Raw genomic sequence first — 19,252 nt, forward strand, 5'->3', positions numbered from 1 at the left:
GTTTTTGTTGTTTGTTCTCTGGCCAAATAGGTCAGTTTTGCCATTTCTGCCAATTCTGACATTTTTACAGTCCATTCCTCCCCTGTGGGAATTTCATTATTCTTCCATCTATTATTTTACCAATTTAGGGTAATGCATTTGAGGTACTATGTTTTACCGCTCAGAATTTTACTTGATTACTTTAGCTTGTGGCACGCCCCCTGGCAAACTTGGATTTAAAGGCATCATGAAACTAAAACAAAAACACAAATACAGGGGTTTTTTTTCTTTGTTCAGAGACAATGCACGCATGCGATATACCAGTCTTCAGCCATAGCAGCATTCTACTCCTGTGGATGCCCTTTCAAGCCAGAAATCATCTTCTAAAATGCCACCAGCTGTCTCATATTCTTCTAAAAATGGAATATACTGCAGATGACATAATAGAATATATTCTAAGAATGTATTAGACAATCATTAAAAACATGTTACCTGATAAATAAATGTTCTGAGCTAATCAAACTAAGCTGAATTGATGGAGGCTGCAACTCTAAACCCTTTTCCTGAGGAGTAACATTCATTGAAAATGTAAATAAGGGAACTGCCCAAAACACACGACTGGTACCACCTCAACAGCCTTAAGATCACCCAGTTAGGGCCTGCCTGTTCCTTCTCAGAAGTGCTTTCCATAATCCCCAAAGGGCTTCAAATAGTAACTAACATTCAGGCTTTGGGCTGCCTCTTCTTCCCTAGGAGGTACACCTAAACTCTGCTTTACAGTCTTTTTGATGCCAGGATCAGACATTTTTATTTACCTGGCCCCAAGCTGGGGGCAATGGGCATTATATTCTGGAAGGCACCAGGGGGCTGGAAAGGGTTTTTTTTGCTATGCCAAGTCCGAAGAGCTGGGTTGGAGGAAAAGGTAACGTCAGGCGTCAGAGTCAATGCTAAGAGGTGCTTTCCAGAGGAAAGCCCAACTCTGTGTTTCCATCTGGAATATAGCCTCAGCTGACATCCTGTTGCTGCCGAAGGACCGGCAAATGAGTGAAATCTCTTTCTTTCAGCGACTTTCCAATGGGGGGCGGGCTTAGCGCGAGGCACGGAATTCAGGTGCCCGACAGAGCCTCGCCAGGGAGAGCCAAGAGTTGCCCGGCCCCTCCAGCCAGGAGGAGAAGGCAAAGCCCAGCTCCGCGCGATGGGGAGCAACGAGCAGCGACGCTGGACGCCGCAAAGCCCTCTCGGTCCCCACGTAAGCCGGCTCTCCGGGGAGCCTTTTGTTTCGGAAACTGCGGGCGGGGAAGAGGGTTGGCTGAAGGAGAGCCTTCGGAAGGCAAGCGGGGGAAGGCAGGCGTGCGTCGCCAGGGATGGGCTCTCGTTGCGCGGGGTCGCTTGCTCGGCTTTGCGCCCTCCGCTGCCGGGGCTGCCCCAAATAGGGCGGCGGGCTGGGCAGATGGGAAAAACGACACTCGTCCCTAACTCCCCCCACCCACCCCGAGCCCGTTAACGAATATGGAGAGCTCTCCCTTCGGCTCCGATTTGCCTGCTCTCCGGTGGTGCAGGCAAAAAGACAGGTCGGCTTCCCTTCCAGACAACAAGGGAGCGATGTGATGCCCGAGAGCGGCGGTGCGGCTCCTCGCCGGCTCTGGTCTGGAGAAATGCAAGCGGGAAGGAGGAAGCTCTTCCCCATCCCTGGGCGAGGCGGCTGCTCTGCCGGGGTTTTCCCGAAAAAAGACAATCTGGATTTGGATCTGTTCTGGATCTGTTCAGCAGCCCTTTCATCTTCGGGGTGGGCGGTGAAAGGGGGTGCCAGGCAGGGCTGAACGGTAGGGAAAGCCGAGCCCTGGCAATTTCCTGAGAAAAGTTCAAGGGTGCTTATCACGGGATCCCCGCGACTTCCTTCCAGCTGCTGTCCCCACGTGCTTTACTTCGGTATCACTAGCGCTCAGATCTTTCCTTGGGGACCCCAGCCAACCCTCTCCTCCCGTCCATCTCTCTCTTGTCAAAACTAGGACTTAGCTGGAAAGGCTTGCAGTGCTTTCTAATTTGAGGGAGGAAGGAAGGAAGGAAGGAAGGAAGGAAGGAAGGAAGGAAGGAAGGAAGGAAGGAAGGAAGGAAGGAAGGAAGGAAGGAAGGAAGGAAGGAAGGAAGGAAGGAAGGAAGGAAGGAAGGAAGGAAGGAATTTTCTGTAGAAATCATTTAACAGTCCCCCACCCCCAACTTTATTGGAGTCTGATTATATTTATTTGTATTTTCTGACTTGGAAAGGAGAATGTTTTGCAGGGTGGGATGGGGGGAGGAACTTATTAAATTATTACATTATGCCTCGTGTATATATTTTACCTCTGCTCAAGAATAATACACGTATTTAATAGCATTTATATCTACTTACTCAGACCTATTGAATGGACTTGGAAGAACAGCCCCATCCCCCCCTCCCTCCCCCGCTCCCAAAATCTGTATACTAGAGCTTTCAGCATAGGGAAGGTGAAACCCAGCCTGCCAGATATTGCTGAAATACAGCTCCAGGCACCACTGGTCATGCTGTTGGGGCCTCTGGGAATTGCACTTCAGCTGAATCCAGAGATCTGCAGTAGGTCTGAAGGAGGAGAATTCCCCATTTGTCACCCTCCTACTCCCTGCCCCCAAGTACTCACCTGAAGCCTAGAACAACACCTAAAGTGTATAGCAGCTTGATCATTGAGAAGAACTATAATATTGGGATATCTCAAAAAGTGAAAGATAAACCATTTTTAATAAATATTGTTTATTTAAAATAAGCAAAATTCCCACCGTTATGATGTGGATGGAGAGAGGGCTTGTATCTTGCAAGGACCACATGGAATTCAATGTACCTCTGCATCCTTATGAATGGGGAATCACACATCCTGTTCTTACTCTCTGCTGCATTGAAACTTTTGCTTATCATTCAATTTTTTTCCTCCACATGTTTTATTTCCATGATAGAGGTCTCTTACTATATTAAACAAGCAACTTTCAACTACAGTCACATAAAATATTCTCTAATTCAAGCCTATTCAGTTTATCATATGCTTTCTCTAAAAATCAACAACTGTGCAATACATTTTATCAGATTAACACATTTATCAGTGACATGCTGAGGAGCAAAAATCTGGTCTGCACACCCTCCACCCAGGATAAAGGCACAGTGCACTTTCCAATTTTTTCTCACTCTTACCTCCTGGACACTTTCAATCAAAATGCTGCTAAACTTTCCAGAATACTTAACAACTAATCCCTCCGTTAGGGACATCTTCAAGGAGGGATCAGAAAGTCAAGATGGTGGCTGTGACCATGTGACTAAGTCTTCCATCCTGACTTTTTTGATCCCACTCTGTGGAGATAGGTTTTGAATTAACTCTTTCTATCTTGTGTTTTGTATAAGGTTTGGCAACAATAGCACCAATCTTCTAATTATCACCGATGCAGTTTTTGCGCTAACAAATAAGTGAGCTGGACATTCACTGCTAAATAAACTGCATCCATATTTTAACAGTTCTCCAGTTTTACCATCTTCATCTACAGCCTTACCATTTTTCAACATTGTCACAGAATTTATTATTTCCTTGTCATCTATTTTTCTTGGACACTAACATAGCATTAATTTCAATTTCAGTCTTTTACACTTCTTTATCATTCTCATAGAAATCTCTAAAATACTCCTTCCAGCATTTTTTTACTTGAGTTTCACCCCAGATAATTTTATCATGCTGGAGACTCCTTGTTTAGCCTTTTCCACCCACTTCCAAAACCATTTTTTATTCTCATGAAAATTGCTCTGCATTTCATCTGCCTATTCTAAACTTAACCGTTCCTTGCCATCTCTGATTTTGCAGTGATTTTATACACAAACACATATACACACATATACTATAAAGCCTGTTGTCATCATCACCTTTGTATTCTTCATTGATTCTCTCAATATTTCATCAAAAACAATGTCATCAATTACACTTGATTCATTCCTTTTTCATGTGCACACATGAATGTATTGATGTTTAAAACATATATTCAAAAGAAAAGAGTTTTTAAAAAACAGATACAGAGTAAATGAATATTTTTCTAATTCATTCTTGGATCTCGGAGTAACTCAATCACTTTTTCTGTACTCTCTCATCTCACCTGAGCTTTCATTTTCATTTCATTTCATTTCATGTCATCCACAGAATTATATTTTCACTTGGATCACAGTTATTAAAATGTTGTGCAGTTTTCATCAAAACTCATTCCTGTTTTTTCCATTGTTACCATGTACTGCAACATGCAGGTAAATGTGACCAACTTATAAATTCCTACTTTCATATGCATTCACAATACCCAAGATGACATCAGTTCATCCTTTCAACATATATTTATGTTATCGCCCTCGAGGGGAGATGGGTGGCATACAAATAAATAAATAAATAAATAAATAAATAAATTTATTTATTTAGCGATTTCATTCATAAAGAAACTTACACCTTTATTTCCTGTGTCATCTATTCATCAGTTCCAGTAGATCAGACCATCTTCTTCAGTTATTATATCCTTCTCCTTTTTCTTAGTTTCACAAACTCCATCTTATCTATTTTTTTTCTTTTTGGTCATTAATTCATGCTGTTTATCATTTATTCCTCCTTACATTCCAAGTCATAATATTTCAGATGTTATGTTGTCACCAGATGGGCCTCTACATATTGGCTCTGCCATCCATCATGGCTTTGGTGAATTAGGGCTTTCACATTATACTTTTTAGGAAGATAGAGAAGGAGTAGATTAGGTTATCAGCCTTAAATGTATCTGTACCCATTTGTAGCATTCCCTGCAGCAAGAGAACGGTACCTTTGTATTTTGGTACATTTCAATCAGTATGCTACAAGTGCAACCAAAGCCCCCTTTTATCCATACATGCTTCATGGTCATCTGTGTAAACTAGGATCTCTAACCTAGAGTCTATTTGCAAGCCAATATTATGTTGTCTGCGTTCCTCCAGTTAAGAGATATACACAGTGCACTGACACGGGGTCAGGATAAGCTATTTAGTCTTCCTGAGATTAATTAATGCTGCTTACAGTTCCATATCTGAAGTACAATCTGGACACCATTTATTAAACTCCAGACTCACTTTACTCTGAAGTATCCTTTAATTGGGCTCAGAGGACAGTATCGAAAATATATGATTATTTCTGGTTTTTCTCAGTAGGATAAGTCTTTGGGTGTTAAGAACATTGTACAAGATTGCATTCTGTCCTGCCTCCCCTTCGCCTGGCCAGGAAAGGACATCATCAAAGAAAGGAAGAGAAACAGGAAGGGGGAGAGAAGATTTGCTAAAACAAAAGAATGTGGAATGAAATGTTATTAAAACATTCTACTGAGTACCCATACAATGTTTGTGTGGGAACCAGGCTTCCCTATGAGTAGTATACATCAGGGGTCAGCAACCAGGATCTACAATAGTTAGGTTTTTAGCAGCTAAGTCACATAGAGTGTCAGCAGTGCAGTGATCACAACATAGAGGAAGGGCCAGGAGTTTTCAACCTTTTCCTAAGTTTTTTGAGGAAGAGGTCTTTGGTGTAAAGCCTATCTACCCAGGCTTAGGAATTTACTTCTAGATTTTGGCAGCACAATCTTAGCGGCACCATGGCTAAAAAGCAACAACTATAACAAAAGTTTTGATGGGGCCACATACAGTCCATGAGTTATGGACTGGCCACTTCTGATTAGAGAGATTGGAATGGTCAGCAGTTAAATTAGTCTAGTTAACTAAGGTAATTGTTCATTCAACGTTACTTCCTTGATATGGAGGGAGTTTAAAACAAATTACCAATTACAGTTGGAACCATCAATCTAGTGAGGATTGATATGAGAACGTGGCCAATGTAGAGGTCAAGGACAAATGAGTTGTACAATGTGGACATATTAATATGCGTTCAGGAGAATATCCTGTGTCTCTTACATTTCAATCTTGCAGATAAATTATAGGAAGCTCTACTGATTTGTTTTGGATCAGGGAATTAGGTTGGCCACAAGGAAAACTTGAAGTCTGCAAACAGAAAAAAATACAAACTGCTTTGAGAATTTGCTAAGTAGAAGATCTAGGATGGTCATGTCTCTCTTGACAAATAATTGAATAATCATTATCATGCTTTATAGCTCTTACAGTGCAATTCTAAATGCAACCAACCTTTGAGACTCATTAATGAATAGGATTGCATTGCTTCTCCTTGGAGACAGAGGAGGGAAGGGTGAGACACAGCAACTACTGTTCCCCCAAATGTATGATTTCCTATCCTTGCCTCTTCACTGGAGCCAATAATACTGATGGACAGTCATCACTGGAATTAAACTTCAGCCCAGCAATCACCCTAATCTTCTGTGCATCATAGCCAGTCAAACTTTTGCACAAAAGACTCTCTTCAACCCCAGTCCCCTTGCTTTGACTGGCAATTTTTTCTTTTCATCTTGTAGGACCATTAACTACTTGAAGTTGTCATGCTGGATTGCTTACAGGCCACTAAGCACATGAGGTGTTTAGGTATGCATCTAAAGATGGCCTGCAAATGCACAAATCAGTAGTACTAAATGTATACACTAGTCAGGATGCCATTAATGGCCGTACTATGATCCAATATTTTTCCTGATAGGCAGATGAAACATTTTAAAATCAATATATACCATATTGTCTGTGCTGCTACCACTACTCTTTAGGTTGTTTAGGGAGTCATGATTGATATTTATTGAAAACACATTGGATAACAAGTATGAGTGTTTGGTAAATGCTTGCCAGCTAAGGGAGTGAGTAATAGAAACGCCCGTGTTATAATTGTATGTACATCTTTCAGGCACAGATATCATGCTAAGCCAAAATGAGTTGACTTTGTTTGTTTGCTAAGCCAAAATAAGTTGACTAAGCTAAAACCAGCCACTGTGATTTGTGATTCATTCAACAAATGATGGCTTAGTCTGTTGTATGAACCCAGATTCAATAAATAAAGATTTCTGAACAAAGATTTTAAGGATTAAGGTTTTGAAGAATGTGACAGTTTGAGTGACTTTTGAGAAGGGAGATAGAGGAAAATCAGCCTACCTTAACTTATTCTCTCTGCAATATAAGCATCTTCCAAAATCCCAGTACAAAGAAGTTTTCTTTAGTTCCTCACTTGTGCATGCAAAGTATTCTGCACACATTGAAAAAAACTTTTCTTTAATTAATGTGGTTCATTCTGGTCCTAATGAGACCAAATTAAGCTCTACCAACAGCTGTCTTCGTTTCAGCTCTAGGTATCAAATTCTTCCTCTTGTATTTTAACACAGATATAGACTGAAGGCAAAGTTATAATGAAAATTGCCAATTTGTGTAGTATGACAAGTATATCAGACGTGGCAGTGAAAGCAAAATGTTGTGTCCTACAAATTGTTGTTTTGATTATTTAACACTACTTCTAGTGGGATGGTACAGGCATACTGGTGGCTTCTGTCCTCTTAATTGGTTAAAAGTGAGATGTACTCTTGGGGGTGTTATATTGGGTATATGATAGTATTTCAGTGGAAACATCCTTTGTACATTTTAGATACATATACAACTTTCTTACCCTGATCATGTTTAAGGAAGTATGCGTAGAGGCCAGGTTTGCGCATCAATTACTAACTGACCCTTCTGAGACATAAAGCCAATGTTTTTCTCTCCTCTTCCTTGGAAGAGAGTAATAAATAGCATTGATTAAACATTAACAGAGAGTGTCATAAAAAGCTGCTGAAGATAGTTATCTAGGGACATGGTTGTCTAACTCCCTCCTAACTATAGGAGAGCCTAAGTTGTAGAATATTTGCTGTAGCAGGTTATTAGGAACAACCTTGTGAAAGAGTGTTGTGTACATTTTTTATACTCAGACATGGCAGCTAATAAGGAAAGACTGAGGACCTTTCCCCGCTATTGACTTGGCATAACATTTGCTGTGTTCATCATCAACCCTATCCTGCTTTTTGGGGGTTCTGTCCAGTGGTGACCATCACAAACAGCAATGACATCATCCCAGAACTGCAATTATATATTTGTTTCACATCTCATGCTAGTACATAAATTGGGGCATTTTTGTGATACACCTGTTGTCATTGCCTCCTCTACAAATGCCCGTGTGTCCCTCCCAAGTCATTGCCTTGTGATTGTGCCACTTATTACAACAAAGTAATTGGTTTTCTCCTGTAGCTTTTCTGCTATTCCCTTTCAGCATATGGCCAGCCAGTGTGGAAGACACCTGTAAAACACCCCACTTGTGAATCTTCCAAGTTTAAAATGATGTCAGATAATGTGGGAAGACAGAAATAGCTGCAGAGAAGAAAGAGGCAGAACCAACCATACTGTAAACAGGCCTTGTAGAACAAGAGAATTGAAACCGAACTGCTTCTGGCAACCTTCATGAATGATCGTAGTGCTAGAAATGATTATAACTGAAATATATAGGGAAGGCAGCAAATAAAATTAACCACAACCCCTCTTCTTCCCCAAATAAAATAGTGGGGGTTTCATTTCTCAACCTTGTTGTAAACCTGGAGAGTTGGAATCAAAAAGGAGAGGGTGAGAGGATGAGCAGTTTGAAAGGAGCTCAGGAAAGAAACTGCTAATGGAGAAAGCTAAGAGTGGGAGAGAAATGGCTGAAGTGGAGGTTGGCTAATGATCAGAGTAGAGGTGCTTTCCCGTACCACCCGACACTCCCAAAGCATACCTCCAATTACACCTACTGGTCACCTGACATCACCTCCTAGCAGATATGCCCAAAAGATCCACCCCTTCCATCAAATGACGAAAGCAGCATTGCACAGTTCCAACCCCAAGCTCTACCTCTCTCATACGTGTGTGCATGCAGAATAACGGTGCAACACCATAATGCAGGTAGAATAGGGATATAGCTTGTGTCATTTGCTCCCTCCCCGTCACCCCCTTCAGATGCTGCTGCCTCCTAGGTATTGGGAAGTAAAGCATAACAGATTTTACTGTCCTTGGGTGGTGTCAGAAAAAAGGAGGAAATACAGTACAAAACTCCACGAGCTGGGGATGAGATAAGAGTATCCATCATGGAAATAAGGGGGAATATTGTTGTTAGCACAGTCCAGTTGCTTTAACAGGCCTTAAAAGACAAATGAAGGATCCTGGCAAATACCTGGAAGAGTGACTGGAAAGGTTTATTATTCTTGGGTTTCTACCCAAAGCTGAAAGGAACCACATGTTAACATTTTTTATTTGGATCTAAAAGATGTCTCTCTAAAACAAGGATTTTTGTTGTTGTTGCTGCTGCACCTTAATTTGTAGTTACCACTCCTTTGCAGAAGGGGGAGATGGGCTGGCAATGTGTGTGGAGTGGGGTCACAGAAAATCAAGACTCCCTGTTTGGAGATTGACTATCATGACACTTGGATAGCGAAATCTATAAATCTAACCCCAGACTTGTTTTGCCCTTGATATAAAGCATATGATGAACAAGAGGAAGCATCTTCAAAACTGCAGGACTGAGACACTGATGTAGAACAGCTTTGCATTAACGCAACTTGCGAAGGAACTTTTTTTTTCTTTTTATAAAGAAGATTGCACTGATATAATTCATAAATACACAATATACAAAAAGGGAATTAAATAGGGCACAAATTCCAGAGTTACAGAAAACATTAGAAATAGAAGTACTTTATATCTCATGAGCATTACATCATGACTGATTAAAAAAAAAACACTTATGTGGGAAAAAGGGGGAGAGAAGTTACTTATAAGCCTATCATTTGCTCCTCATTTTTTTACCAGTTTAAAAATATTGAGCAACATTATAGTTGAATTCACTTTATGGCTTACTCAATGTTCGAAGTCCACCTATGCATTCATTGCGCCTACAGAAAAACAAATATTCTTGTATCATAGAGAAAACCATGACATTATTCAAATTTATACTTCTGTTACATTTATTTTAGGAAACAGTATTACCAGTCAAAGTTTCAAGCTGCCAGGTGCCTTTCCTTTTTCTATCTGATGAACCTCATTTTGCAGATTACACATCTAAGATGATTACATTATTTGTACATGACAGTACATTCAATAGTCGTCTATGGATTAAATACTTCTCATGCCAAAATTTTTCTGAAACCAGAATAAGTTCTATCTAGTTTTCTTAAATTGTGCTTACAAACACATTGCATAACTTAAAGTTTATTCATATAATCTGGGGGAAGGCAGAGAAGAAAGGAAAATGTATAATTTGTCAGCATATTGATTGTATATATAATGAAAATATTTTTTATTCCAATCAGAAATTGAAAAACAGCCTTACTTTATATTAGTAAAAATTAATAACATTCTCATAGGATATACTACACTTTTCTCTCCATGAAATGTAGAAACTTGAAAAAACAAGGCAGAAGATTAAATATCTCCCTCCAAACATACATATTCTTCTTCCCCAAACTAGCAACCATCTCCTTTCTATGCATGCATTTAGCAGAAAATACAAACCGTCAGAATATCACTCACAAATCTCAATACTAGAAGCTGTTTTTTATGCAAAGTATTCTAATATGACATGTTATTTTGCCTGACATGTTATCCTTAGGCTGATATTATAGGTTATATTCAATTAGTCACTATCACACGTGATTCTATTCTTAGAGTATTTTGTATCTGCTTACCTGCAAATAAGACTCTCTGAATTCAAAAGGACTTATTTCTGAGAGTTTTATTGTATGTATATCAGTACTGCTATTGCTTATCTCCAATAATCATGACATTAAAATGAGCAAGTAAGAGAGAGAGAAAATCATCGGAGGCCTGAGATTATGATTGTTGTTGTTGTTCAGTTGTTTAGTCGTGACTGACTCTTTGAACCACATCGCGCCAGGCCTTCCTGTCCCTCACTGCCTCCCTGAGTTGGCTCAGTCTCATGCTCATTGCTTCAGTGATGCTATCTAACCATCTTATCCTCTGCCATCCTCTTCTCCTTTTGCCTTCAATCTTTCCCAGCATCAGGGTCTTTTCCAAGGAGTCCTCTCTTCACATTAGGTGGCCAAAGTATCTGAGCTTGAGCTTCAGTATCAATCCTTCCAATGAGCAGTCAGTCCTTGTTACTAGCCTGGTGCCTTTAACCACTACATCAAACTGGCCATTTAGCCATTTAGATTGACCTATATAGTCAGGCTTGGGCAACAAGCCAATCGGTAAATTCCTGTTGCAACCAATGGATCAACATTCAGTTGAACTGAAGAATATATATATAAAACTCATGAGTTCTAGTCCTGCCTTGGGCACAAAGCCAGCTGGGTGACCTTGGGCCAGTCCCTCTCTCTCAGCCCTAGGATGGAGAGAATGGCAACCCACTTCTGAAAAACCTTGCCAAGAAAACTGCAGGGACTAGTCCAGGCAGTCGCCAGGAGTCAAAAACTGACTTGAAGGCACAAATAAATAAATAAATAAATAAATGACAAGGTTTCTGTCATCATTTTTAGAAGGAAGACAAAACAGTTAACTAAAATACTACTGATTTCTGTTGTCTTGTACTGGAGTTAAAAAAAAAAATAGCAAGTGAAAATTATATATTCATAGGGACCCATGCACCGTAAGCATAGTGATTCAATTGCTCCAAATATAGCATGAAATAGAATCTAATGAGTCAGTGCTCGTTTGCAATCTGCTGTAGCATCTAGAGTACTGTTTGGGCACATGTACTTTAATTCACTGGCTGACCTTTTGACTAAGTGTACATTGCATCATTAATCAAATTGTGTTTGTGCACACATGCCTTGAGTTAATATTTACCAGGAACTTTATCTTTAAAGAATATGGAAAGTCAATAAGGCTGTACTGGTAACTCATCAATAGGACTTTCCTCTCTGTTGGAATGTCCCTTTCTTTATTATGCTATGCGGTTTCTTGGTAAAATGTGAGTGTGCGCCTTCAAAAAAGTTTTTGGCTCCTGGTGACTGCCTGGACTAGTCCCTGCAGTTTTCTTGGCAAGGTTTTTCAGAAGTGGTTTGCCACTGCCTGCTTTCCAGGGCTGAGAGAGGAGGACTGGCCCAAGGTCACCCAGTTGACTTTGTGCCTAAGGCGGGACTAGAACTCACTGTCTCCTGGTTTCTAGTGTGGTGCCTTAGCCACTACGCCAAATGGGCTCCCTCTTGGTAAATACAGGAGCGGTTTACCATTGCCTTCTAACGTGCAGTGTGAAATAATGCCTTTGCCAGTGTTACTAAAGTGATAGCTGCTTCCAGCATCTTCCTCAAACCCTGCTGCTGCTCAATACAGATCCCTGCTTGGTTTAGCTGGGCATCTGGGATACCCGTCATGCCTTGGGTGAACCTCTGAGAATATATATACTTGGCATACATTCCTGGCATCCCTCAGTCCTCCCTCCAAGGGGCAACCTGCCACCATGGTAAGGGAGCACAGAAGGATTTGAGGAAGACAAAATGATACCTATATACAAGGACATCACTAGATGAAGTAAACAGAAAATAAATGGACTATATTACTGGTACAAGGAAGTGGAAGAGCTCAGTTATTACAGCAAAGAAATGGACAAGTTGTTAAGAATGAATGTTAAAAGAGACTGAGAAATTGGAAAAGTTATATTATTCCAGATGTTAAGGAATGGCTTTCATAAATGTGTGACCTGTTTTGGAAAACGCACTATTTTATACTAACCAAAGCAATAGGCCAGAGACTTTGTGGTATTTTACAATAATAGTTTTATTGAACATATTATAGTACTGTAGTATATGGTACCTATTAGTAAACCAGTGACTACTGATAAGTTTAATATATAAGGTAGATTTTTTTTTCTTTTTCTTTCTTTCTTTGGGCTTTTTAAAAAGATATTTTTCTTTCTTTGTTTTGTTTCTATTTTTAAAAAATTTAAAGATTGTTTCATTAGTTGTCACTTTTTTGTAATTTGTAAATAAAACTAAAAAAATAGAGAGAGACTGCCAAAGGCCAGGAAACAGAAGACAGTAACCTAGATGTCAGAACAAATGGTGGAAACTGGCGAGAAGAGAAGGGAAGCTAAGAAAGACAATGATCTCAGGAAAGAACTTAATACAGAATTTCTGTTAGAAGGACAAGGAACGGTATTATAATAATGTCAAAGATGGAAACATGGAAGGCAAGGAAAGTCCTGCAAAAACACTGAAAAGGAGGCTCCAACCTTGAACTGGAATTCTAAAGGATGTCAATGGTCTGCGAGAAAGTGATTCAAAGAAAATTAAATTAAGATGGAAGGAATACAGTATGCTGAAATTCTGTAACAGTAGAGATGTCAACATCCAAAGTTCCTTAGAAAATACTCCCCACTCTAGTACTAGAAGATGAAGTTAGATCATCACGTCAATTGTTACCAAACTGGAAGGCTACAAGAACTGATGTCATAGCTACAGAAATAGAAGCAAGAAAGCAGCAGAAGAAGAATCAATAAAGGTTCTAACCAAACTATGCCAGCAAATTTGGAATGCCCAACAGATTAGAAGAAGTCAGTCTACAATCCAATACCAAAGAAAGAAGACAACGAACTACAGGTAGTCCTCAGGTTGCAACGGCAATTGGGGCTGGAATTTCCATTGCTAACTTAGCAATAGAAATTACCAGTCCCAATTGCTGTAAAGTGCAATGCCACGTGACTGTATTGTTTAGCAACAGCAACCCTGGCAGTCCCGGTTGCTGTCAAAACCCCAGGACCGCACAGGTCGTTAAGCAGGAACAGGTGGGAACCCTAGGCAAGGAGCCAGGGGTGCATACAGGTCCTGTGGGGGGGGGGGGGGTGCCATGGGGGAAGATGCTGCAGGCAGGTGCACACTATGAGTGTGGTGGGCAGGGGATACTGTAGGCAGGTGTGTGGTAAGGAGTGCAGGTGGGCTGAAGGGTGCTATGGAGTACGAGATTTCTGGGATCTCATACTCCCTAGCGGGGGTCCTTGAGAGGAAAAGCAGTGGGAGCGACTTATGGGAATGATTTGCAATTTTCCCTGCTGGCTTCCCCATTGACTTTGCTTATGGGAAGCCAGCAGAGAAGGTTGCAAATAGTGATCATGTGAACATAGGACTCTGTAACTGTCATAAGCGTGAGCCAGTTGCCAAGGGCTCAAATCCTGATCATGTAACTGCAGGAATGCTACAATGGCCGGAACTTTAAGGACCAGTCGTAATTACCACTTGTTCAGCGTTGTCGCAACTTTGAATGGTCATAGAATGAGTGGTTGTAACTTGAGGACAACCTGTATAACATAGTATCCTTAATTTCACATACTAGCAAAATAACGTATAGAATTATCCAATGCAGATTAGAGTCCTACATGGAAAGGGAGATGCCAGATGTTCAAGCTGCCTTTAAAAAAGGCAAAGGAACAATATATATTATTGTTGAAGCCCACTAGATAATTGGGAAAGCCAAAGAATACTCCAAGGAAGTCAATATAGTATGTACAATGATTATAGAAAGGCTTTTGATTGTGTCAAATCATGATGCTGTGGAATTTGCTTAGGAAAATCTGAATCCCAGAACATCTCATTGTCCTCATGCAAAACCTATATACAGGATAAAAAGCCACAGTCTGGAGGAACATGGCAAAACAGACTGGATCCAGTAAAGTAAAGCAAGGGCATATACTTTCTCCATATTTACTCAACTTATATGCTGAATACAGTATATTTTGAGGGAAGCTGGATTGTAAGAAGAATAGTTTTAAAATTGGAGGACAGATCATCAGTAACCTGTACTATGTGGATAACTCTACTATGATAGTTGAAAATGTAAATGATCTGCAAGTTCTAGTAATGAAAGTCAAGGTGCAAAGTGAAAAAAATGGTACTAAGATTAAATATAAAGAAGACCAAACCAATGACAACAGCTATAGCAACCAATCTTAGAACTGACAATGAAGATACTGAAATGGTGGATAACGTCTGACTTTTAGGTTCAGCTATCAACAGTAAAGGAATCAGCAGTTAAGAAATATGCCACAGACTAGCACTTGGTAGAGTAGCAATGAAGGCGTTGTAAAAGATTTTCAGATACAAATATCAGAATCATGCAGGCAATGGTTTTGCCATGTCCCTCTACACAAGTAAAAATTGGACTTTGAAGAAGCAAGCAAGAAAGAATATTGGCATATCTGAACTTTGGTACCAAAGAAGACTTTTGAGAATTCTGTGGATAGCCAAGAAAACAAAAGGATCACAGAACGAATCTCACATGAGGTAAATGACCATGCTCAAATCATCATATTTTGGACTTATTACGTGAAGACCTAGGTCTCTAGAGCTGTGTTTCTCAACCCTAGCAACTTTAAGATGTGTGGACTTCAACACCCAGAATTCCCCCCAGCCATGAGAAACACCGTTCTAGAGAAATCTATACTACTGCCAAAGGTGGAAGGAAACAGAAGAAGCAAATGACCAGCAGCAAGGTGGATGGACTTAATTACAGCAGTGATGAGTGCTCTGCTGAAGACCTGAAGGGTCTGATTGGAGACAAATCATCCTGGAGAAAGTCCATCCACTTAAGAGTCAATACAGACTTGATGGCACATAATCAATAATCAATTATTAAACCATAACTATTCTGTACCATGTGTTCAGCAAATCGTAAGACATATAGGCCTTCCTAGACTACAAGTAATTTTATGCCTACAAGTAATAGATCATCCGTTATCAGTATCATTATTCAATTATTAGAAATGGAATATAAGCACAGTTATAAAATAGATTTATCTTTTTAACATTTTTTTCCTCATTCAATTGTGTCCAATTCTCGGAGACTGCCTGGACAAGTCCCTGCAGTTTTCTTGACAAGGTTTTTCAGAAGTGATTTGCCATTGCCTCCGTCCTAGGGCTGGGAGAGAGTGCCTGGCCCAAGGTCACCCAGCTGGCTTTGTGGTTAGGCAGGACTAGAACTCAGAGTCTCTGGGTTTCTAGCCTGATGCCTTAACCATACACCAAACTGGTCCTTTTTTAAACATTTACACATAACTGTTCTTTATCTGTCTGACAATTAGAGCATACCCCGCCTATTTGAGGCTATTTATATTTGTACAATGTGTATATATACATTGTGTTAATAGATAAAAAAATATAGAGTAATTTTAATTGGACAAGGTGACATCTTGTTCTAATAGGTGGATATTTTCTTCCTAGTGAGATGGGCGGTGACCAAATTGAAATATATATATTAATATATTTATTATTAGGTATACCCCTCAAACAGCACCTATGTGGCAAGTTCTGAGTGAAGTCTTTTTTCTGATTGATTGCAACACCACCTCAAGTTGTAAAAATCCAGGGGACTACAAGATAGCAGCTAGAAGATATAGAAAACTCTGCTGTCATCTAGCAGCTGTGTGGATTTTCTTGGCCCTGCACAATGCATTGCGAGTCCTGCTCTCACTCTCACAGGACATTCGGGCTAAAAGTGAAAGATGGCCCTAAGCCTTTTGTGAATTCAACAGGGTCATTTTGAAGCGAGCATAGATTTATTTTGTATCCCAACCCCCATATGAAATTGAAGTTGAATTCATTCGGAGGGCAGCAGGTTGAGGAAGGTTGCCACATTTGTTAAAGAGTGTTTAAAGCAGGCTGCTGCAGACATCCTGGTTTAGGTGTCAGTCGGATACTCAGGGACAAAGCAGTCCTAGAGAACACAGTTAAGCCTGGCTTAGAAGAGACGCGCGTAAGTCTGATTCGCAGGAAAAGCTTCTGAGGCGATCAAAGGCCTCAGCATTGGAGGAAGCGTATATTTAACACAGACATCTTTTCCCCCTAAGAATGGGTTGAATGGGCTCTTTCGTCTTCCCGAGCCCCGAAGCGGCTAATCTAGGGATGCAACACGCGTCGGCTTCTGAACGGCGGACGGGAGACGGAGAAGAGTTCGGCGGGGCGACTGCCTTTCGCTCTCCGACCTCTGCTACCAGGAGGAGGAATCGGTGGCGGCAGCGGAAGGAGTGAGGCCGCTCGCTTCGCAGCCGGCGTGGTTGCCCGGGCTTCCTCGCCAGCTCTCCGCACAGCGCCGCCACACGCGCGCGCCTCAAGGCTTACGAGGCCGGCGCGCGAGCCATTTTTGTAGCCGCCGCTGCCTTCTGGCGCTTGCGGCGCGGAGACTTCTTCCTCCACAGGCCGCCGGCGCGAAGCGGCCGCCTCCCGAGCCCGGGGAGGGAGCGGGGCGCGTAAACAAAGGTAAAGGGAAGGGGGAGAGAGGCGGGGTCGCTGCTGGTCTGCTTTGCGTGACGCTCGCGCGGCGGGGCGGGAATGACCCGCTGCAAGCGCAGTCCTGGGGAGGGGAAGGGAGGCATCCCTGGGCGGACGTGGCGCCTCAGCGAGGCCTTGCTGGGTCTCTGTGGAGCGAGAGCAGCGCTCGCGTTTTTTCCCCCGGAGCCTCGCGGGCCCCGCAGCAGCCAAGGCGACGGGCGCCTTTCGCTCCTCCTCGCAGCGCTCTAAAAACCGCTGCCCGCCGGTTCGGCTGTACTTCGAGCCTGGGGATGGCCTCGGAGCGGTAGCCGGTCTGACGTGCCGGGGGAAAAGAGAGGCGCACGCGGCATCCCGCGCCGGGGATCGCCGTTTCAGCATCTGTCGGAGGCTGGAGGCTCTTGCTCGCCCGCGCTGTGTTCGTCCATGCAAAAGCCTGGCCTGATCTGGAGCCGAGTGTTGCTTGAAGCAGCGCTGCCAGTCTAGAGACGTTTCAGTCTAACTGTGCAATGAATTGTGCCTCCCCTAAAGCAGATGCAAGGTCGGCCTTTTTAGCAACGTGGATTGTTCCCAAAGGCCACGTAGGAGCAAAGTGGTGGAGTTGCTGGTATTTCATACCCATCAGTGCTAACTGCAAAATGCCCTTACTGAAGGGTTTAATTTTAGGAGGCTCAAGATGGAGGAATTGGCCCAAATAACTGTACACTATATTGCATCTTCTAAAAAGGTGGTCATAGCGTTCCATCATATGTAAACAATGAAAGGTAAAGTAGGGTAATTTATCAGAGATAAGGACTAGAAAATTATGCTTGTCTCAGGATAAAACAAACAAGCACTAAAATATGCAAATAAAGAGCAGACTGTATTCAGTATTTAAATATGTGAAGCTTTTGATCTGCAAATAAAGGTCTTATGATTCAGGCTGTTGGAAATCTTATGATTCAGACTGTGGGAAATGCTTTGTGTGCCAGACCCAATTTCCCCCTTCTTTCTCTTCTAGGTCTATTTAAAAGCCCTGCCCTCCATTCAGTGACTATTTTAGCTTAAAAAAAAAAAAAAAGCACTATCCTTGAAAGATTGTATGTTTCTGGGGAGTGCATATATGGAAATTAACCTTCATGAACATACAACTCAGAAATACCTTCAACTTGACCCAAATTCACCCTTATCAGGAAAGTTTAAGCTCTTATGAGCTTGGTCAGGTTAATCCTTTTTTTTCTTTTAAATGCATTTAAAAATTTTAAAACCTCCATTTCTGGTTGGTGGAATCTATGTCTCATACAGGATACTAGGAAAATTATTTTAATATTCAGTTATCCCCATGATACATTTCAAGTAGACTGCAAAGCAAAAATGTAAAAAGCAGTGTAAACCATAACACAGTCAAACGAGAGCAATAAAACCAGTTCTCAGTTCAAAGGCCAGAGGTATCCTCATATTTTCACTGCCCACCTTTCTGAAAGAATTCCGCCACTGCCTTTGAAAAGTACCTGGAAATGGCAGCTGCCCACAGTACAGCAGTCACCTCTTGCACCTGAGAGCAAAGTCACTCAGATATTGGGTGTGGATTATCAGTTAACAGGTTGCAAGGTTCTGGTTTTAATCTGTGAACTCCTAATATGGTTTTGAATTGAGTCTGCCCATCATGCTCTCTCCTTTTAGCAGGAGATGCTTTTGGTTTCTTTTCTCCAAGGGTTGGGAATTTGGGATCAGGCCTTCTCAGTAGCTTCCCCATCTCTGTAGAACTCTCTTCCTCCCCACTACCACCAAGGTTCAGGTGACCCCCATTCAGGAGGGTGGTTGAAATAGTGTTATGCTGGTCATCTGGATACTGAACATCATTGTGCCATTTTGTGTTATGGGGGGCTGGGCTGGATTCTACTGTTGCTCATATAATTTTTTAAGGGTTATTTTACAGTATAGGGTTTATTCTAAGTTTTGGGAGGAAGTTGTTGGGTTTGTTTTATGGATTTTTACTGTGAGCCATCTAGAGCAGTGTTTCTCAACCTTGACAACTTTAATATGTGTGGACTTCAACTCCCAGAATTCCCCCCACCCATGCTGGCTGGGGAATTTTTGG

At 41.5% G+C, this 19,252-nt stretch overlaps 1 protein-coding gene across 5 annotated transcripts in view; it reads left to right on the forward strand.

Moving 5' to 3' along the window:
• Nucleotides 1-1,081: 1,081 nt before the first annotated feature.
• GNE (glucosamine (UDP-N-acetyl)-2-epimerase/N-acetylmannosamine kinase) overlaps nucleotides 1,082-19,252 on the forward strand; it is a 45,881-nt gene continuing 27,710 nt past the window's right edge. For 3 of the 5 annotated variants that reach the window (XR_003085719.2, XM_025172677.2, XM_015889682.3), the window contains exon 1: nucleotides 1,082-1,228. Coding sequence is in view for 2 of the 5 variants with exons in the window: in XM_025172677.2 (XP_025028445.1) it covers nucleotides 1,175-1,228 (54 nt within the window). In the remaining 3 variants the exon portion in view is untranslated. Of the gene's footprint in view, nucleotides 1,229-16,641; nucleotides 16,661-16,695; nucleotides 17,164-19,252 lie in introns of those variants that run through there. The other 2 variants (XM_088130133.1, XM_025172679.2) reach the window with 2 other exon arrangements.

This window comes from Python bivittatus, unplaced genomic scaffold, assembly GCF_059951505.1.
Source record: "Python bivittatus isolate LINGU-HERP-01145 unplaced genomic scaffold, Pbiv_v1 ctg000850_np1212, whole genome shotgun sequence".
Taxonomy (NCBI): Eukaryota; Metazoa; Chordata; class Lepidosauria; order Squamata; family Pythonidae; genus Python; species Python bivittatus.